Here is a 22,211-nt window from a genome sequence, read left to right on the forward strand (position 1 = left end):
AGTATCATTTCATCTTTCTAGATGTCCTTGTGTAAAGAGTAGGAATTTACCCTATGTAGAATATCTGCTCTAGTCTTATAAATTTGAGTCTAATAAGAAATAACTGATTAGACACAGACTTTGCTGATTACCCTCTTTCAAACAGCCAGGTGTATGTTGAGAGTTTCTTATTCAACAGATAGATGCGTTTCTAAGCAGCGTGGTGCATATTTTAAACTTTACATATTTGTTCAGTGGGCCACTCAACTAACATTACTGAAAAAATAATCCATTAGTCTGTCGAAAAATTACTGTGAATAGAAATTTAATTAGGTTTGCTAATGAATAAACATTTAACGAGTCAATATTCATACACTCTCCAATATGCACACTATCCAGTAGGCTGTCCGTCTGAATTATTGATTCTAGAGCAGTGGTTCTCAAAGTTCATTGCACCATGACCCCCTTCTCATAACAAAAATTACTACATGACCCCAGGAGTGGGCACCGAAGCCTGAGCCCGCCCAAGCCCTGCTATCCCAGGACGGGGTCCAAAGACAAAGCCCAAGCCCTGCCAAACCAGGCAGGGGGCCCAAAACCGAAGCAGAGCTCAGGCTTCTGCTTTGGTCCTGGGTGGTAGGACTTGGACTTGGACTTGGACTTCGGCCCTGGGCCTCAGCAAGTCTTTACACCAGCTCTGGCAACCCCATTGAAAAGGGGTTGCGACCCACTTTGAGGTCCCAACCCACAGGTTGGGAATCGCTGTTCTAGAATATCTGTTTTGATCTGTGATGCTACTTTCTGCTCACAAGGAAGGATGAAGCTCTGCACTGCCAGTATACCTGGAGACAGAATTTGGCCTTTGATTTTCTTACCTTGCTGTCTCAGCATGATCATCTGTGTTTCCTGGCTGCAGGATGCTTTGTTTCATCTGGGAGGAATTTGAAATATATTTAAAATGTGACTGGAGTTTACACACTTTTGTTAATTAAAATAATCCAGGACTGTCTATCACTGTGTTTCTTCCATGAGAGAAGATAAGGAGAAAGGGTTGGCAGGAAGAATTGAGCTTGTAAACCAAATAAGTAGCAGCAGTTGAGTTTGGAAGTTTGGAGATAAATTGTTTTTCGATTTTTAATTTCTAGTCCTAGACATCATGGCGATGGGCACAATGGAAATGCCTAAAAGATAAATGGTGACCTCCCCTTTCTTAGAAAAAAATTCTGGGATTAGTGGTTCCAACATCTATCAAATCACATTGAAAATGAAGACGGGTAAAGTCCAAATTAGTGGGATATGATTTAGAAATGTTTACATCAGCTTGCAACTATTGTAGTATTGAAAATGTTACCAAGTCAGCTGGTGTTGACATTTCAGCATGCTAAAAATAATCCACGCAGAATGAAGGTGATCTATGACTAAGGAAAGGATATAAAGTGTTTCCTCTTTATAAAGGTTTAATTGTTTTTATAAATTAAATGTCTATCACTTAACAAGCCTCGATTGAAAATAGTATTAAATTGTTTAAAACTAAATCCATCAAATTCAAGAAAGTTCAGAAGGGAATAATTTTTCTTACACTTCTACTGTACATTAATTACTTGTGCATGAACTAAATGTTACAGACTTCAGAGAACTTGATGTGACTCTTGTACCTAGTGAATTGTAAACCTAATAATACTTCCTCTTTACTGCCTTTTTTTTTTAAGTAAAGAAACCTGGTGGGTAGGTGTGTTCTCTTGTGCCTTGTTGGCAGAGACCAGAACACTGATATGGTTTTATGTTATTGGAAACATACTTTGAACAAACTGAAAATATCTGCCGCTTTTGTGTCAGTTAAAACCGATCTGTTTGTTTAATCTTAGATTCAAGTCACCAGAATCACTGGTGCATACCTAGCAGGGAATTTTATGCACAAATGACTTAGATTATCTTAATGTGTTTTGTTCATGTGCACAGTAGACATTTTCTGGGATCCTGAACATGGTGTTGGAAAACACTGGGACTCTAAAAACACAAGATTTTTCACTTCATCTCAGACAAAGTACTACATTCCCTTCTGTACTGCTACTTTGTCTGAGGATCTTTTCCCTTTCAAATAGGTATATAGAGTTCTGAAGAAGACACCATTCACATTGCCAATGAGTGAGGCATTCACATTACAGAGCAAACAGGAGGAGAAAGACTCGGAAGGTGAAGAGGATGACATGACATGTGGAGACTTGGGAAATGGACTTGGTAGAAGACCTGGTGGTGTCTATGAAATGGAAGGTTTAAATGTGCACACATTTAGATCTAGGAAAGGGTCTGATAAGATCTTCAACCCGCTTCTGCTAAAGAAAGGGGAAGAAAGTGATGCTGCAATTTTTCACTGTTCAAAATGCAATGGTTTGTATGATGTGTCATCCAAAAAGCTTGGAATAAGTGGCATTACTAGATGCAGCCGACAAAATAGTTCTGGTAAGACTAACTTTTAGTTTATTATTTGCCCCCTAAAGTTTCTCTGTTTGTGAAATTTGTGAGGTAGATTATTTTCTCAGAGTGTTATGAAGCTTTATTCAAAATGTTTCTAAAACATTTTGAGAACCTCTAATGAAATATTTTTAAGATGTGCCTGTAATGTTTGCACAATACATTAGTAACTGATATAATCTTAAAAGTTAGTGTTGTACAGTCTTTCGAGCTCATGTCATATCACTGTAAAGTTAGTCACCCTTAGAAGTCTAATATTGCTTAAGAATTTTACTTATGCTGCTTATATTTTCTGATACTGCTCTGCAGTGCTGAGATATTTTTATGACAAACAGAATGAAGAATATGTAGACCCTGAATTGCTGAATAAAAATGTTTATTTACATTAGAATTTGGGAGTTGATTTAGCATGATAAACACTGAACTATTGTATAAATGCAGCCAAATGCATTCAACTGTAATTTCAGTTTACTTTGGGGATGGTCTCAGCTCTCCCTCCAGCCTCTTCAAATGGTAGGGGTTGAAGCTATATTGGATTTTTCCCTTCCAGCTACTGGTCCTATGACCCCTCTTTCATGGGGTCATTGAAAGTGAGGTTTGACAAAGAGATCAGGAAATAAGGTGGCAGGGGAAGAAGCAGACTAATTTTCTTTGTTTATGGAGGAATTGGAATGACACAGTCCTGTTCCACTTCCTTGTGTCTGTAAGTTGCTTAAGTATATCATCCCTGAAATTATATCTCAAATTTAGTTTCCAGCTAAATATCAAACAAGTGTGCTTGATATTTCACTGAAATTATAGTTCAGGAACAATCTCACCCTTAAAAAGTTACTCTACAGCATTTGAAGCTCTCTCTCTTTTCTCATTATTAGTGCTGAATTTTATGTAAAGGTGGCAGTGCTGTGAATATAGTCAACCACAGTTAGTGCTTCTCCTTTTTCCTCCCTCTCCTTCAAATATCTTTTTAGTTATTCTTACTTCCCCCAGCTGAGTGTTTCCCTCTTTGGTGTTCTAGTCACTCTGGTTCACTCCTGCCCCCTCCAACATAAACCAGACTGTCCAACATAATTGCTCTTTTGCTGGTGTCAGCAGGACCAGTGTGAAATTTATGAGACTTGTGCAATCCCAGTCAATTTCACAATGCTTCTGCTTGCACCCTAAGTGATAAGGGTCTATGCAGTGAGCTCCATGCAAGCAGAGCTTGAGCCCACATGGAACCATGTTGAATTCATTGGGCCTCTGCATAGGGGTCTACCTATGTGGAGTGGAGGTCACTGAAGGATCAGGGCCTAGGTGAGAAAAAGCAGTTGCCCATAATAAGCACCTGGGATCTATATGAGTTGAATGAATGGATCCAGTGCAGTGCTTCCCTCCGTGTACTCCTACAAGGCTCATGCAAATCATCCACACACTATGCAATTAGAGTTCTTCAACACCTGGTAGCTAGCTGTTGTCTTGTTTTTTAATCGTTGAAAACTGAAAACACTTTTTTTCATAAATATACAGGAAAAATGAAAATGCATTGGGGGGGGGAAGAGGGTTGTTTTTTTTTTGTTTTTTTTTTTTGATAAAAGGAAACACTTGAAATTAATTTATTCTCTATGTGGCTAAACTTTTCTTTTTCTAACTTTTTGTCTTCTTTACATGTGAAATATTGCAGACCAGATAATAGATACTGTTGTAATGTATTTTGTAATTCTGTGTTATTTAGCCTCATAAAAATTACACGGATGATAATGAGTGTCTAAATGGGCTCTCTTATCAATATAAAGGTAAAGAAAACTAAAAGAATTGGGAGTTTTGTGAATGTGTTGGTATTTCATCAATTTTATACAGAGTCTAATTCTGAAGTGTCAAATGAAGAATTAAGGCAACAACTTCGGGAGGCTATAGAGGTTAGTACTAATCCTGAATGGGCTTTTTTTGAAATGCTTGTTTATTATAATGTAATAAAATATGTACAATGTTATTTCATTGGAAGACCTTAGAATACCCAAAACTTTGGGTAAATATGAGCTCTGTCAATCAGAGAGCTAGTTCGGAGACTTAAAAGATTCTGTGCCCCAGGATCTATAAACTGAAGGTCACTGTATCCTCTGGATTTTCTGATTCTGGAGTGCAATGAAGGGGCAGACTCTTTGTTCTAGATTCCCAAAGTGTGGAGGGCCTTAAAGGGGCAATACTTCATTTAGCAGCAGTCTCTTCATTACACTCTCAGTTTGGAAACCTGGAGCACCAACATGGAAGCTGGCAGGCCTACTTCAAGCCAGCTATGTTGAAGGGACCATGGCATGCAGAGCACAGTAAAATCTCAAGGAACATCACCAAGTTTACTAATCAAATATTGGTAAATTGGGGTGCTATGATGTACAGTACAAAGAAAAATTGTCATTTGAATGTGTTGTGGTGCAACTTCTATTACCTGAGGACAAACATAGGAACACAAATCTTATTACTATCAAAGTAAAGCAAATACCAAAAACAACCCTTTACACATTAGTATTGTCTTAGTAACAAGATAACATACCACAAAAATGAAAAGCTAAGTAAAGAGAACAAAATAGGAGCCTCCAGTTAAAGCTAGCATTCATTCTAGCAGAGTAAAAATGAAAACCATTTCAAGAGGGTATATGGATAAAGACATAAAGCTTTGGCATAGAGAGGATGTGCAAGTCAGAAAGCATTCTATTAGCCATCAAACAGCATAAAATGTGGGCCCAGTCCCGGAAGGTGCTCAACACCTAGGATTTGCTGAGTGTCCTCAACTTCCACTAAATTCAGTGGGAGTTGAAGGGTGTTCAACAACTCCCAAGAGGCACTCCGTACTCAATAGGATTGCTCTGCATCATGCATCTGAGAATCTGTTGGCGAGAGAAAGAACATAATTTTATTGAAATTCTCTACTTAGTCCTACAGTTTAAACATGAAGTACTTCAAAGGAATGATTTGCCAAAGATTTGGCGTGTGCTGCTTCTGGAGACCAAATGTAAGGTGGAAACTAAATACAAAGCATATGTGCCTATATAGTCTAGATTGAAGGCTAAAATCACTGGATAAGGAAATTGTCATTTTCTAGGAAAAGGACTACTTTTGAAACGCTAAAATACTTGAACTCTTGATTGTGTAGGGCACATACAATCATGTTCTGTACTGAATGAATCAATTGCCATTATCTGTTCAACCAATGTTTATTTTTGTCCATTTGTTTTGAGATATTCAACTGAATGGCTCAATTTGGACACCCAAGTCAGTCCTCCAAATACAGGCACATTTCAGTATCAGTTGCTGAATCAGTGGAATTGTAACAAATGCTGGTTGTCAGTGTTGATTTTGGAGCAGAATCTAGTTCTGGCAGCCAGTCAGGTTTCTACCACCTACAAATCTGCAAAATGAATTTCAGCTGTTAATATGACTGACTTCTTATTTTTAACGTGAACTTCAGTTAAAAGAATCTGGGATATTTTTGTCTGAGACCTTGTCCTTAACATTGCTTTTCTGCTCTGACTCACCTAAGGTTCCAAGACAGAACTTTTGTGTTTGTGTGTGTGCGCTTGCAGGTCATTGTTGCTTCTCACCAGAAATGGAAGAGGGGCGGAGGGAGTGAGTGGTTTTTCTTTTTAAGTCTTGGAAATTGCAAACTGACCTCCTTGTAAAAGGAGAAGGGAAGGTGATCCAGGCATCCAAATGAGGATACAGTTGGGTAGGAGCTTTTTTACCTGGACAGCTGCTTAATTATCGATATACAAAATAATGCTAGAATAGTATCCATATATTATATAATAGCCATAGACTGTTGTAGCAAATTAAAAGAAAAGAGCAGAACAGGGCATAGTGTTCAAAAGCCTGTGCCAGAATAAACATAAAACAAAAGAACTACAGAATGAAATCATATGTTTTTAAAGTACATTTGCAGAGAATGGGAAGAAATAGTAATTGTATGTATGCTTGATTATACATTTCGTTTAAATTTGCATTCTCATTAGCATTATGTCATATTGGAAACAAGCTGTAAATCATATTAATAGGTAAAGATTATCTTGTGAAGGGAGCTCATTTGGTAACAACTTGTTGAGACATAACAAGACTGTTCTGGCTTTTATTTTAGTTTTTATGTTTTTGTTTTTTTGCAGGAGGTAGAGATTTTAAAAGTAGAGCTTGAAGCATCGCAGAGACAACTTGAAGGAAAAGAAGAAGCACTTAAAATTCTGCAAAATATGGTAAGGAGTGCTTTTAAATTAACAGCTTATTTAATAGGGTTTTAATTTAAAGTATTAACTGTACCTGAATATTAAAGAGCTAGCAATTATGATTTTATTACTCCTTTCCACACACAGTCACAACTATTATTGAAAGAGGTTCCGCTATAATAGCACATTGGTAGTTTGACCTTATAGGATCTATCCACTTTATTCAGTGGATGCTATCTTCCCTTGACTCCTTTTACTAATGTTACTTCCTGTGCTGTGTCTTTCATCACAAATCAGAGGTTCCTTTCAGTTCATGCCCAGATCTCTCACAATAAGAGACAATACCTAATAACTATTAGGGTATCCCTTTTTTGTATGTGTTGTGATGTTTTTGTTTACTATTAAAATCAAAGACACCACAATCAATTTCCAAGGTTTTAGTGTGGTTACGCAACCCATTTACAGTACTGTTAGGTCCCGTCCATTTAAAATTGTATCGGCATTGTACCTGGGTCAATGGTCATCCATACAGTACCCTGGGTCCTTGAAAGTTACTTTTGTAACATAGACAGGCCTTAAAAGAAAAAAGGATCTTTTGATTTTTTTAATATTTTTTTTTCAAGTTGAAGCAGAGGCAAACAATCCAATAGTAGGGAAACAATCCCATAGTTGGGATCCTCCTTCCAGATGATGTCATGGTATCCTCGCACTGAGGATACCTCTCCTGAGGAGGAACCCCAGTTACTAGGAAGAGCCAGGTAACAGTAATGGGGGATTCAATTATTAGAAATATAGATAGTTGGGTTTGTGTTGACTGGGAGAATCACATGGTAAATTGCCTTCTGGGTGCGAAGGTTGCAAATATCATGAGACATCTAGACAGACTTATGTGCAGTGCAGGGGAGGAGCCAGTGGTTGTGGTACATGTAGGTACCAGTGACATAGGGAAAGAAAAGAAAGAGGTCCTGGAGGCCAAATATAGGCTGCTAGGTAAGAGATTAAAGTGCAGGACCTCCCTGATAGTATTCTCTGAAATGCTTCCAGTTCCATATGCAGGGCCAGAATGACAGATAAAACTGAAGGGTCTCAGTGCATGGATGAGACAATCGTGTAGGAAGGAGGGTTTTAGGTTTATTAGGAACTTGGGAACCTCTTGGGAAAAGAACAGAATTATCAGACACACAGATAAACACAATATGTTGGGAAGAGTCAACATGGCTTTTGTAAAGGGAAATCATGTCTCACCTATCTTTAGAATTCTTTGAGACTTATTTGACAGGGGGGAGGGATAGCTCAGTGGTTTGAGCATTGGCCTGCTAAACCCAGGATTGTGAGTTCAATCCTTGAGGGGGCCATTTGGGGTCTGGGGCAAAAATTGGGGATTCGTCCTGTTTGAGCAGGGGGTTGGCCTAGATGACCTCCTGAGGTCCCTTCCAACTGTGGTATTCTATGAAGTGCAAAGTAATACACATTGGAAAAAATAATCCCAACTATGAATTCAAAATGATGGGTTCTAAATTAGCTGTGACAATCCATTCAATGTGCAGCAGCAGTCAAAAAAATCTAATGGAATGTAGGGAACCACTGGGAAAGAGAGAAATAAAAAAACAAAATATCATAATACCACTATATAAATCCATGGTACGCCACCTTAAATATTGCATTTAGTTCTGGTTGCCCCATCTCAAAAAAGATATATTAGAACTGGAAAAGGTACAAAGAAGGGCAACAAAAATGATTAGTGGTATGGAATAGCTTCCATAGAAGGAGAGATTAAGAAGCCTGGGGCTGTTCATCTTCGAAAAGAGACAACTAAGGAGTGATACAATAGAGGTTTTTACCCTTGGACATAATACAGGAACGAGGAATCACCCAATGAAATTAATATGCAGCAGGTTTAAAACAAACATAAGGAACATAAGTCTTCACACAATGTACATTCAACCTGTGGAGCTCATTGTCTGGGATGCTATGAAGGCCAAAAATATAACTGGTTACAAAAGAAATTAGTTAAGATCATGGAGGATATGTCTGTCAGTAGCTGTTGACCAAGATGGTCAGGGACAGAGCCCCACGCTCCAGGTGTCCCTAAACTGCCAACTGCCAGAAGCTGGGACTGCATAACAGGATGGATCATTTGAAATTAATGTCTTCTGTTTCGTTCCCTTTGAAGTATCTGGCACTGGCCACTGTCAGAAGACAGGATATTGTGCTGCAATGGACCATTGGTCTGACCCATTATGGCCATTCCTATGTTCTTGAAATGCTGCTAAACTTTAAAAATAACAGAGACTAGCAGGAGTTGAAACACAGCTGTGGTTGCAGCCCAGCTATTGAAAGCTTAACATCCTGAATACTAAAACCACTAGGATTTCAGTTTAAATGTAAATTTAATTTAAAGAGTTTTCTTTATCTTCCTTATGAGTCTGTTGATATGAGGAAGTGTATGTGACTTAACCCGTCAGTAAGGAATTGCACTCACAACTCTGACCCACAGTTTTTTTTTTTTGTTTTTTTTTTATAGATAATGCTATATCAATCTACTTAAGTTTTTAAGAAGTGGTTGCTCCTTGCATGAAAGCAAAATGTGGCTTTTGGAATCTATAAAACCTATGGTCAAGAAGAGCTCCCTTTGATTCACAGGTGCCGACATTTGTCACCAGTGATCAGGTTAATTTTGGGAGTTAAATACCTAATCTCTCCATGAGTCTCCACGCACATGTGTTCTGGGAACTGAAAATCAGTCTGAGGTTCTGCATTTTCTATATTCTGTCCTTAACTAGTGCCAAAAAGAACAGCTAAGCTGAGGGACTAATGACAGATTTAAAGTTTGGTCTTTCAAAAACAGGGCTTGATATCCCAGCTTTCCAAAAGCATATGCTGGTTAGTTCTAACTTTTACAGGTTGTGAGATATCAAACCTTAAAATCATATTCTAATTTCTATCTTGCTTCCCCTCCCTTTCCTTCTTCCAATAGCTCCTAGAGCTTATAATCCTTTATACCACCTGTAAGTCTAGAATGGCAGTTTCCACATGATGTAAAATGATACATTAATTTAGTTATATAATACTGTTAGATTTATCTATATGATCTTGTTGTTGTTCATCTTTTTCACAGACAGTGTTTAATAAAGCCACTAGTCATACAAAAGCAATGCTTCAAAAAACTGAGGAACAAAAGAGAGCTTTAGAAAAGGTAAGGGTGCAGACTTCTTGTCTCTGCAAAATCATGCTAATATCATAGTGGCTTTATTCCTTGTAATTTGTGAGGCTAAACCAATAATTTAGGATTTATTCTGAAGTGACAAAGGTGGTCCCTCTATTTTTGAATATAATACATATCTGACTTTATTTGTTTTAAGTTTTGCTGACAGAAGTCTCATCCCACTTAGCTTTAAGGAGACAATGTTAACTTATCACATTTATGTCTGAACATTTGTACCTTCTATTTACAAATAATTCTTAAGATTACTATATTGAAAAGACAGAAAAAATAACGTTTTTCAACTTGTTCACTTTGTGAATTTGACAGCACTTTGTTTATAGGCTGGGATTTTCAAAGGAACTTAAGAGAGTTAAGTGTCCAACTCTCCAATTTTAGTCATTTTCTCTCTCATTTTTTATGAGTGGGTGGGTGGCTTTTTCACACATAGGGGAGCAAGATGGGGGAGAGACATTCTGAGAATGGGAATATAAATGTAGATCCATTAGAAACTGGTGGAGAGAGTTGAGGGCAAGGATAGTGATTGAAACTATTTTAACTCATTTTTTTAAGACTTGAACTTGTATCTCTAATCAAATGTTAGACTGTCAGCTGTCTGACTTTCTAAGGAACGTTACTGCAGTGTTATGCTTGGTACTGAGCCTTTAAGGTATCCAATACATGGGCATTTTACAGATATACAAGTGGGATTTAGACAAGTACAAAATATTACATACAGAAGAGTACCCAGAAGTCACCTACTACAGGACAGGCCCAACAAAGAAAATAACAGAACGCCACTAGCCATCACCTTCAGCCCCCAGCTAAAACCTCTCCAACGCATCATCAAGGATCTACAACCTATCCTGAAGGACGACCCATCACTCTCACAGATCTTGGGAGACAGGCCAGTCCTTGCTTACAGACAGCCCCCTAACCTGAAGCAAATACTCACCAGCAACCACACACCACACAACAGAGCCACTAACCCAGGAACCTATCCTTGCAACAAAGTCCGTTGCCAACTGTGTCCACATATCTATTCAGGGGACACCATCATAGGGCCTAATCACATCAGCCACGCTATCAGAGGCTCGTTCACCTGCACATCTACCAATGTGATATATGCCATCATGTGCCAGCAATGCCCCTCTGCCATGTACATTGGTCAAACTGGACAGTCTCTACGTAAAAGAATAAATGATGTCAAGAAATGATATCAGATGTCAAGAATTATAACATTCAAAAACCAGTTAGAGAACACTTCAATCTCTTTGGTCACTCGATTACAGACCTAAAAGTTGCAATTCTTCAACAAAAAACTTCAAAAACAGACTCCAATGAGAGACTGCTGAATTGGAATTAATTTGCAAACTGGATACAATTAACTTAGGCTTGAATAGAGACGGGGAGTGGATGGGTCATTACACAAAGTAAAACTATTTCCCCATGTTTATTTCCCCCCTCCACCCCCCACTGTTCCTCAGACGTTCTTGTCAACTGCTGGAAATGGCCCACCTTGATTATCCCTACAAAAGCCCCCACCCCCCCGCTCTCCTGCTGGTAATAGCTCACCTTAAGTGATCACTCTCTTGTTACAGTGTGTATGGTAACACTCGTCGTTTCATGTTCTCTATGTATATAAATCTCCCCACTGTATTTTCCACTGAATGGATCCGATGAAGTGAGCTGTAGCTCACGGAAGCTTATGCTCAAATAAATTGGTTAGTCTCTAAGGTGCCACAAGTACTCCTTTTCTTTTTGCGAATACAGACTAACACGGCTGCTACTCTGAAACCTGTCAAATATGGACACAGAATTCCACCTTTTATCTGGCAATTAAGTATGCATAAGTGAACAGTATTAGTTCACAATGAATTTATACTGTAATATGCCACAAAGAGGCAGCTTTTCCTTCTGAATAAGACATAGGGATTACATGAATGCCTGTGGAAAATGTCTGGCCTAACTGCCTCAACACATAGAATACATCCTGAAGACTTGTCCGCACTGCAAATAAAACTGAGTTGCAGCACCTGGCTACAACACTTACAATTTGTAGTATAGGCAGGACATTGGAAATACCTACTGCTTTAGTACAGTTACTGGATACAGTGAAGTTTCCTTGTACACTATAATTGTAGTTGGGTTAGGAGAAAAACATGTTATAACCAGTTCTCTGACTCAATTGTACTTGGGTCTAAAGCTGTTAATAGTGCCACTCCTAATATGCAGAAAACCTACTCCTCCTCTTCATCTACTATATACTGCTGTGTAGTGAGGCAAAGGGATTAGTTGGAATGATAGCATGTTAGAAGGAGGATAATCACGTGATCTCTATCCCAATGTGAACTATTACTCAAAAGCAGCTAACACCATCAATTTCTCCATTACGCTGACAGTTTGGAGAATTTTTCTTCAAAAAGGTGAGTGTAGAACAAGGTACCTTACTGCAGTGTTACCATGAGATAGTGTCACTTTGATACTGGAGAACTTTACCATTATCCACTTGAGTGCAGCCTAATGTATTTAGGTAAAACACACCTCTAGTGTCCTCAGTGGAAGATGGTTGCTAACTGTCACCACTGCAGAGAAGCGGTGACAAAATTTCACAGTAAAACCATTAAAGCAGAGTGGGAATTTTTCAGTATGTATCTAACAGTGTGCCATCTGTCAAGTAGTAATTTTATCTGCTACATCCAGACTTAGGTCTGATTTCTACACATACTGATATTCTTTATACAAATAATTTCAATTTGACAGGTTTCAGAGTAGCAGCCGTGTTAGTCTGTATTTGCAAAAAGAAAAGGAGTACCTGTGGCACCTTGGAGACTAACCAATTTATTTGAGCATAAGCTTTCGTGAGCTACAGCTCACTTCATCGATGAAGTGAGCTGTAGCTCACGAAAGCTTATGCTCAAATAAATTGGTTAGTCTCTAAGGTGCCACAACTACTCCTTTTCTAATTTCAATTTGATGTTCTTTGTACAGATAGCAGCTTACTGTTAGTATGGGAAACTCCCGTAGGAGAAACTGTCTAATATCAAAAAGATGTATGAGTATTGAAAAGAACACTTATTGTGAAGGGAAAGAGGTACTTAAAGAAACCATGGCATAATATCCATGCATTTTTGGACAGCCCAAACTATAAACTAGCTTAAGCTCGTGTCTGAAAAGGAATCTGTTGGGTTTTGTTTTGTTCTCCCCCAACCGCCCAATTAGTAGGCATCACCCAAGGAAAATAACCATACAGAATGTCTTAACCTAAAAAGCTAATAGGGACTTGTGACACATGGACTTCAGAAGCCCCAGCAGCTTATAATCTCCTTTTAAACTCTTCAGAGGATTCCATCTTAAAAACTCTGGGTGAAATCCTGTTCCCATTGAAGTCAGCGGCAAAACTCCCAGTAACGTCACTGGAGCCGGGATGTCCCTTTCTGTGAGCACTTGTCTTCACACAAACTTGCACCTGTTCAATTAAACTGTTCACTGGTGTGAGCTCTCTTATTCCAGTGTAAGAGTGTCTTAGGGCTTGGCTACACTTGCAGATGTAGAGCGCTGGGAGTTAAACCAGCCTTCGGAGACTGCAGCAGGGAAAACGCTGCCGTGTGTTTACACTGTCAGCTGCAAGCGCACTGGCGTGGCCACATTAGCAGCTCTTGCAACGCCACAAGGAGCAGTGTGCATTGTGGTAGCTATCCCAGTGTGCAAGTGGCTGCAGAGTGCTTTTCAAATGGGAGGAGGGTGGAGTGTGACGGGAGTGTGTTGTTTGTATGTGGGGGGAGAGACAGTGTGCTTTGGAGGGCAGAGAATGTGTCAACATGATATCTTGTAAGTTCAGACAGCTGTAGACCCTCTCCTCCCCCTCACCTCTCTCTCTCTCACTCACACACAGCATTCCACAGTAATGGTTTGCTTTGTCCGGGAGCAGATACGCATGCTGGCTGTCAGAAAAGGAGCTTTGAAAGGGGATATCCGCATGCCTGCAGCCGAGTTCAAAACAATGACAAGAGTGGCCTCTTGACTTTAGGGGATTATGGGACGTTTCCGGAGGCTAATCACAGTAATGCAACACATCGTCAACACTTGTAACACCCGGGTGTTTCAGCCGGGGCGCAGCAAGTTTTATGCTTCTTGTGGAGGTGGATTATCAGGAGTGCTCCAGGTGCAGAGTCCAGGCGCTCTACATGCCTTGCCAGTGTGGACACCTCAGGAGTTAGGGCGCCTGGGGCTAATGTAATGCGCTCTAACTTGCAAGTGTAGCCAAGCCCTTATTTCAGTTTATTTTAAATCTGTTCCTAATAATCTTAAACTAAACCAAAATAAACCTGGTTTAAACCAGACTTGCACCAGTTTAACTAAATCCATTTAAAATCACACCTTAAACCAATGCAACTTGGTGTACAGACAATCCTGTAGTCTGTCACATTGACCTCCGACTATGTTCAGAGAAAAGGACAAGCTAATACCATGTTGTAAATCCTGATAAATATTCCAGCAGTTTGTAACCAAATCTGGAAGCTGCCTACAGATGCTTTCCACACTATTAATCTAGGTGTGTTTATTTTTAAATCTCCTGTATAGTTAGTTTCAACAAGTCATGTAAAATTACCAATTAAGTATTTTTTAAAAACAGTTTAAATTTAAAGAGAACTGTTAGTTGGCGGCGTAACAGAGTGAAACTGAACTCTGACATTAGGGAAAGCAGAACCAAGAGTTTCCTTGGATACAAAGTCTGGAACTATGGACATTTTTTTTTTTTAAACTAAATATTGTGGTGCTTTTAGACTCATTCCTGTAATTAACTGTTGCTGTTTTTTCTTAGGAAATAAATGCTTTGCAATGGGAAATTGAATTTGATCAGGAAAGATTTAAAAACATAGAAGAGACATTGTCAGAAAAATGTGACAGGTATTTGAATCCAATTATGGAATCTCTTTTGATTTTTAAATATCTTGTTGACTCTTGCGTGAAGTTTTTCTAATGTCATCTGTATGCCCCAACATACCAGATTTTCTGGTTCTTCATATTAATTTCCTTGTGGATCTCAGAAAGTATGTAACATTCCTCAGTATGCTAGACATGTTAGGTTTTTAAGTATTGAGCACTAGAGTTGTTAACTCGCAATTCTTTACTCTTGTTTGAAGAGTATATGTTAAGTGGCTTTGCTGATTTGAGCTTTCAATTCAATGTCTTTCCTTATGTTAACCAACTGGTACAAAACTATTTATAAGTTAACATTTTATTTAATGAGGTGTAGAAAACATGCATACATATAGTAGTGTCAAACAATGGTTAATGATATTTTTATTTTTTACACTATGACTATGAGTAAGAGTGTGCTCAAGTGGAATGTGATACGACCACTTGCCCCACATTTAAATAAAAATTGCTTTTTGACTGACAGCAACTGTTATTTGTTGGGTATGTAGGACAAACCAAAAACACTGAATTAGTAACACAATAACGGACACTGAGAGCACTAAGAAGCAATTTCCCACCAGACTTTTTCTTTTGAGTATTTAAAGACATGAGTAACTTCTCTGAAGTCCAAACAGCAGAATTTCAATTATTCCAGTGAAGATATTAGATTTTTTAAAAACACACAAAGGAATAAGTACATGTAAATTATTTGATTATTATGTATTTGTTTGTTATATTTTGCAAATTATCAGCTCTTTCCTACTCATCTAACCTATCGGGATTATCAACAAATACTCTTTAAAAACACCTACACCCTCCTAATTCATCCTCTCTTCTTGAAAGCTTGAGTATAACAGATAGGCAGGCCTTTTTGGCATGTCCTGATGGTCATACTCTGCCTTTGTCCAGCTAATGAGGAAGGAAGTTCCAGAATTAAGGGCTTCTCATATAAGGGCTTGCTATCAGACCCTTTCCATTTAAATCAGGGATTTCAAACTCAGATTACCAGGAGGGCCACATGAAGATGAATAAATTGGCCCGAGGGCCGCATCACTGACACTGCCCCTGCTGCCCCCGGCCCCTGCCCCCACTCCACCCCTTCCATGAGGCCCTGCCCCTGCCCTGCCTCTTCCCTGCCTCCTTCCCTGAGCGTGTGGCTCCCTGCTCCTCCCCCTTCCCTCCTGGAAACCGCTATGTGCCGCCAAACAACTGTTTGGCGGCAGGAAGCGCCTGGAGGTAGGTAGAGGAGCGGGGACGTGGTGCGCTGGGGAGCGGCAGGGGAGGGGAGCTTGGCGGCCGCAGGAAATAACTCATGTTTGAGAAAATAGCCGCATGTTTGAGACCCCTGATTTAAATCATGAGTGCATGAATGTGAGCACCTCAGCTGATCTCACATGCTGTGGAATCACACAAAAAGGGCCAGGGAAAAAAACGGTATATCGGTACTCTGTTAATGCTTAGAATTGCATAGAAGAGGAACTTGTGTGCTGGCTAGCAAGAGTTGCTGAGTAGGCCAGAATAAAGTTCGATTGGACACTGAAATTGAGAAACAGTTTTCTAAAACTGCAATAATTCAAGAGTTCAATCAATTTTTCAAAAGGTTTTCTGATCCCTGAGGCAACAAGATGAAAAGTGTGGGTCTTTTGCCTTTAAGATGTATATTTAAAGGAAGAGATTTCAGTCCACCAGTTAACTGTTTAAAAAACAAACAAAAACAAAACCATGAGATGTAAATAAAATGTATTTTAATAAAAACTCCGGAGATGTGCCAGGAAAAGTCTTATTAATACAATATCAGAACAAATTGTATGGAAACAAGGCTTGTGTCCCTTTCTCTTCCAGGAACAGGAAAAATTTAAATGCAAGGTGAAGTGCATTACATTTTGATGTACTCCAGAATTAAAAGAACAGATGTGTTTTAGAACCGTACTTAAGGAAACAGGAAGTTTGCACTGTTTGCTAAGGACAAAGCCATATCGTAACAGACAAATGTGCCCAATAAAATCACTGTATTTTTATGGACATTATGGATTGTCTAACAAATATTTCAAAGTACCATAATTATGTATTTTTTACATATCTTTTTAATGACTGTCCCCAGTGACAATATAGTATCTTCCATTTTCTCTCAAGTTCAGGTGTTTTACAGGTATCTTATGTTCCATTTTACTTGTTTGAGATTTTAAAAATGTTTCTTATTTGCAAGGCTTTGAATATGCACTTTTGTTTCTTTTTGTGTTTGTTATATAATGGGCAGTACACTAAATGTTATTAGCAGAATCTCCCACGAAGAATCATTGACTGTAGAAGGGACATTATCAGCTTAATATCTAGCTGTTGTTTTTTTTAAAGAGTTAAAAGTAGTTTCAGGTTCTATATTTTGCTATTTGTACCAACCCTCTGCCAGTTTTTGTAATTTTATGATACAGTATCTTCCATTTCTTGTACATATTTTTTTCTCTTTCCATTGCTGTGGGAAATCTTCACAAACAAAATAGGAAACTGATTACACGCACAGGGCTTGTCTTCACTATGGGGGTAAGTCGACCTAAGTGAATAACATAGCTGGAGTCTATGTAGCTTAGGTCGACTTACCCCGATGTCTTCACTGTGCTGCGTTGACGGGAGACGCTCTCCAGTTGACTTCCTTTACTCTTCTTGGAGAGCTGGAGTACCGGGGTCGACTGGAGTGCGCTTTGCCATCGATTTAGCAGGTCTTCACTAGACCCGCTAAATCGATCCCTGATGCATCAATTGCAGCAGCGTGGATCTCTCCGGTAGTGAAGACCAGCCCACAGTCTTGTCAGAGGCACAGAGTAAGCAAATTGAAAAAAAAGTAGGGCAGGGGGATTTTTCTCTAATCTTTCAGTAATTCTAATTGATATATATATAAAAAAAAGCTAAGGAAAACATTTTAAGACACAACTGATTTTAACTTGAGTCCTTTTTAAAATAACTATTTAAAAGCTAAAACAGTCTGTGTTTGTTTCCAACTTCTGCAGGATATATTGTGAAAATGCAGCCCTTAAGGAAACATTGAAACTCAGAACAGATGAAGTCAGAACTCTTAAATCTGAAAATGCAAGTAAGCAAACACTGCATAGCTCAGTACTTTACCCTTTTTAAACGTACTGTTTTTAATGAGAGACACAAGATAGGTAAGGTAATATATTTTATTGGACCAACTTCTGTGGATGGAATGGACAGCTTCACAGAGTTCTTCAGGTCTTGGGAATGTAACGAGTGTCTAAATTCAAATTGGAACAGTTTGTTAAGCATAAGGGGTTTGTCGTATTAATTTATTTGGAATATATGGGCCAAAGGTGTTAACATTGTTTAATGTTGGACAAAGACTATGTTAAACAAGGTTTGGGGTTTGTTATACAGAAATCACAGCCTGCTTACCATGGCAAACATATTATTAAACATCCTTTTAGAAGGAAAATCCCCTTGTTTGACAAACTTTTAGATGGTATTAAGTATGATCATAATTGTCCTTTTGGGGAAAAGAGAAGAAGTTACTTGAGGTGGGCTAGAGCTATTGTAAGTCTGATCCCATTTCATCCCAGATGGTGTTTGGGATTCAGCTTGAGCTCATAGGGGTGGTGATGTTATCCAGGTCCCTCTTTTCGGTCTGGTCAGGACATCCCTCAGGATCAGGATGATGAAAGCTCCGGGTCCCAGGAAATGGGGGTGTATGCCAGCCATGGTGGTAAAGATTGCTCCTGTAGTGTCACAAAAGAGGTTTATTTTACTTTAAGAGCCAACACATTCTTATTCAGTGGTGCCTTCATGTTCATCTGATCTTGCTTTGTTTAACTTTGGAACTGGAAATCTTCTTTAGCAGCTGATGTCTGGAGATACCATCTTAAGCCAGATGTGGCTTACAAAATTTTTCATTCATTTCAACTTACCTTCATAACTGTGACTTCAGGATGTACTGATATTTTACATAATATAATAAGGAGTGGGATGTGTGTGTGTGTGTGAGAGAGAGAGAGACACACACACACTCACGATCTCCTTTTAAAATGTGACTCTTTGCCATAACTTGAGCACTGTTCTTTAGCAACCTGTTGGAGCGTCACTGACATATTTGTGATGGATCATAGGATATTCACCTTTAGCAACAGAGCCCCACCTTTGTTGTCTTTGACTTTTTCTTCCTTGTCCTACTGGCCTTGCAGATTTGGGGTATTTTCTCTGGGATGAGGAAGACAGGAGGGAATGATAGGTTGAATGTAGACTCAAAATTCATGTTAGATGTATGATTAAAACTATTAGGACTATTAAAATCTTTTCTTCCACACTGGTAGTTGTTTTAGTTGCCACTCTTTGCATTAAAATAATGAAGTAAGGCACTCTGAATGAGCTTACAATGAGGTAACTTTAAAAAAAAATCGTGTCTGTTCTATCATGATCAGTAGCAACACAGAACACAATATATATGAAAATGTAGAAATCCAAAATATTTAATAAATTTCAATTGGTATTCTATTGTTTAACAGTGTGATTAAAACTGTGATTAATCACAATTAATATTTTTAATCGTGATTATTTTTTTGAGTTAATGAGTTAACTGCGTTTGACAGCCCTACAGCAAACCCCTTTCACCTCTCAGCAAACATTCACATGTCTACTTGTTTTTTAAATTCAAAAATACATTATCCCAAAGTAAACCCACTGACAGACAGATTTTAGCAATATGCCATCGAGCCTTTTCACGTGACTTGAACAGGCACTGGCTGGATGAGTCAGATTCAAAGGACTACTACTTATCCCCTTGAGCTATCAAGTTTATATGCAGGTAACAGTCCTGTTATCTCCTCTGTCCATGCATTCTTAGTATAATCTATTGGAAATGAGAATAAGTACGAGGCTTTCAAAGAGCCTAACTGGAGAAGCAAAATCTTTTTCAAATAATGTTTTAATTTGATTTTGCCCAAAGGGCTGCTGGATACCAGGCATTTTGTTGGGGCAACCCTTGAATGTTGGAGACCCTGATGCAATGATCTGAGCCATATTTTGATTTCTATCTGTAAGAAAAAAAAAAAAGTTGCCAGAAACTCTCAACTTTAAGAGAAGTTGGGTTTTTTCGGGGTCTGTATCTTGGTATGCTTTGGTCAAATGGCCCCAAATTTGGATCATAAACGGAAACCCATGTCCAGCACACCACATTACAAAGCAATACAGCTAATAGTGTAGATTTTAGAGCACTCAGCAGAGTCAAGCTTTGAACAGAAAGCTGATTTTAACCTTAACTGTAGGAGAGCTATCACTCTGTCATAATTTCTTGGTAAGCAAAGTCAGATATTGAGAGATTAGAAGCATGAAAAACTAATTATTTTCAATGTTGAATTTCATAGTTTTGAATCAACAGCGCTTGGAATTTCTTGCAATGCTTGATGTAAAACAACAGAAAATAATTCAGGAAAATATGTCCCTTAATAAAAGTGGCTTTACAGAAATTACAGGTCTTGAAGTAAGTGAGAATTTTGTTTTCTTCAGTAAGTATGGTTGGTTGGAAGGTATGTGTGTGTTTTGTTTTTTAAACATTTTGTTTGACCAGTTAATGAAGATTCACGAAACATTTCCTTCCAAAAATTCATTTTGATAATGTATCAGAATACAGTATGACTTTTATAGCAAATGAGAAATATGCCTCCTGTTATTAATGGAGTGCTTGCAATAAATGGTCTGAGCCTGCTGGGCAATTATCTGCTTTGCTACTGTTGTGGAAAGGAAGAGCGGACTGAAGAATCATCAGGATATCCTACTAATGTCAACGGGTTTAGCACTATCTCCTCAAGCTCTGCACTTCTCTTATGAGAGGAGACCTCTTTTGAGGTCTTCAGGGAGCAGTATAAACATACTGACAACTCTTCTGACTGTCCTTATGCTGTATGGTAGAAGCCATGCTTCTAGCAGGCTCCTGGTCAGTGGAAGATATTCCACTATCCTGTCTGTCATGCTGCAAATGTGGCAAAAATGATGGTGAACAACCAAGAATCTAGTGTATGTGATTCAAGGTCTGAGATTTCCAGAGAGCAGGCTGGAATATATCCAAGACTTCCTTAACTTTTCAGGGGGAGAATCCTATTGACAAGGAAAAATAGTATGACATGACAGGTTGACTCCACATTCCTGGAAATGTTCATTCTAGCAAGATGACAACGTAATGGTCTCTTTATTACTTGGGTATTCAATTACAACTAGGGAGAACATTTTCAAAAGCTAAGGGATTTAGAAGCACAACTGCCATTGAAAGTCATTGGGATTTGTGCCCCTAAATCACTTAAGCATTTTTAAAATCTGCACCTCAACCTTTTAATAATCTCATAATACACAATATGTGTGGGTATGTCCACATTTGTTAAATATCTGACTGCTACTTATTCATAGGCTGATGAGGTCAGTAATACCTTGTAATACCTTGTCTACCCATTTATTCAGGGAATAGCTTGACATTTCTTCCCTGGAGGCAATGGTTTTGCTCTTTTTGTCTGTTTTGGCCCCAGTCTTCAGCAGGGCCTTCTGACAGTTCAGTCCCTTTCTGCGGGTTTACTGGTGTCCAGTTGTAGGCCCTTCCCCAGTGGCCTATGGGGAAGCGGGGACCCAGGCCCCCCCACTGCTCCAGACTCCAGCTCAGGGCTCTTCTAAGCTCAGGCCCAGTAGCCAGCCAGGAGTTCTTCCTTACTCCCCTGGTCCCTACTAGCATTGGGCTGTCCATTGTGCTGCAGTTCCCTCAGCCAGCCACACCATCCATGCTCATCCAGCTCTAGCAAGGAACTTCCCCTGTCTGTGGCTCAGGTGCTGTAGCTCCTTTTCATAGGGCTCTCCTGGGCCCTGATTGGCTGCTTCCCCAGCAGCCACTCTAGCCTGTTTGAAGGATCTCGCCACTGCTCCTTACCTGGGATGAGTGTGGCAGGACCCTGAGGTCTCCAGCAGAGGGCCTATGGGCCTAGTCCACCCCATCACAACAGATCATGGGCAATAAACAAAAATTCACAGAAATCGTAACCCGTCCCTGACTTTTACTAAAAGCATGACTGACAAAATGGGGAGGGAGGAGGGTCCAGCACCCTGCCCCGCTGCATGCAGCAGCTGGGAGCTGCGGCCCCCCACTCATGCCCAGTGGCAGGGAGCTGTGGGGGGGGGAATCTCCCCCTCCCTGCTGGGCTCGGTGCTGAGGGGGGCCCCACCAGTAGCGGTGGCTGAGCAGCTGCCAGGGTCCCTCCGCCACTGGTGGTGGCTGGGGTGCTCTGGGGGCACCCGCTGCCCGCAGGACTGGGAGCTGGTGAGGGAATCCCCTGCCGCCTGTGGGGCTGGGAGCTGGTGGGGATCCACCGCTACCCGCGGCAGCTGGAGAGCTGCAGGGTCCCCCCACTGCCTGCTGTAGCTAGAGAGCTCCGGGTCCCCCACCAGCAGCACTGGTGGCTAGGCAGCTT

General features: G+C 39.6%; 1 protein-coding gene and 1 long non-coding RNA gene across 3 annotated transcripts in view; one reads left to right on the forward strand and one right to left on the reverse strand.

Moving 5' to 3' along the window:
- The window catches only part of CCDC125 (coiled-coil domain containing 125), a 39,170-nt gene that overhangs the window by 2,282 nt on the left and 14,677 nt on the right, over positions 1-22,211 (forward strand). For both annotated transcript variants that reach the window (XM_074952784.1, XM_074952783.1), the window contains exons 2-8: positions 2,082-2,439; positions 4,288-4,346; positions 6,582-6,668; positions 9,757-9,834; positions 14,666-14,751; positions 17,766-17,848; positions 20,130-20,245. In XM_074952784.1, coding sequence (XP_074808885.1) covers positions 2,121-2,439; positions 4,288-4,346; positions 6,582-6,668; positions 9,757-9,834; positions 14,666-14,751; positions 17,766-17,848; positions 20,130-20,245 — 828 coding nt within the window. In that variant the 5' untranslated portion in view covers positions 2,082-2,120. The remainder of the gene's footprint in view (positions 1-2,081; positions 2,440-4,287; positions 4,347-6,581; positions 6,669-9,756; positions 9,835-14,665; positions 14,752-17,765; positions 17,849-20,129; positions 20,246-22,211) is intronic.
- The window catches only part of LOC141987442 (uncharacterized), a 30,240-nt gene continuing 26,298 nt past the window's right edge, over positions 18,270-22,211 (reverse strand). The window contains exon 3 of the long non-coding RNA XR_012639529.1: positions 18,270-18,488. This is a non-coding gene — a long non-coding RNA (uncharacterized LOC141987442). The remainder of the gene's footprint in view (positions 18,489-22,211) is intronic.

Source organism: Natator depressus, chromosome 5 (genome assembly GCF_965152275.1).
Source record: "Natator depressus isolate rNatDep1 chromosome 5, rNatDep2.hap1, whole genome shotgun sequence".
Lineage (NCBI taxonomy): Eukaryota > Metazoa > Chordata > Testudines > Cheloniidae > Natator > Natator depressus.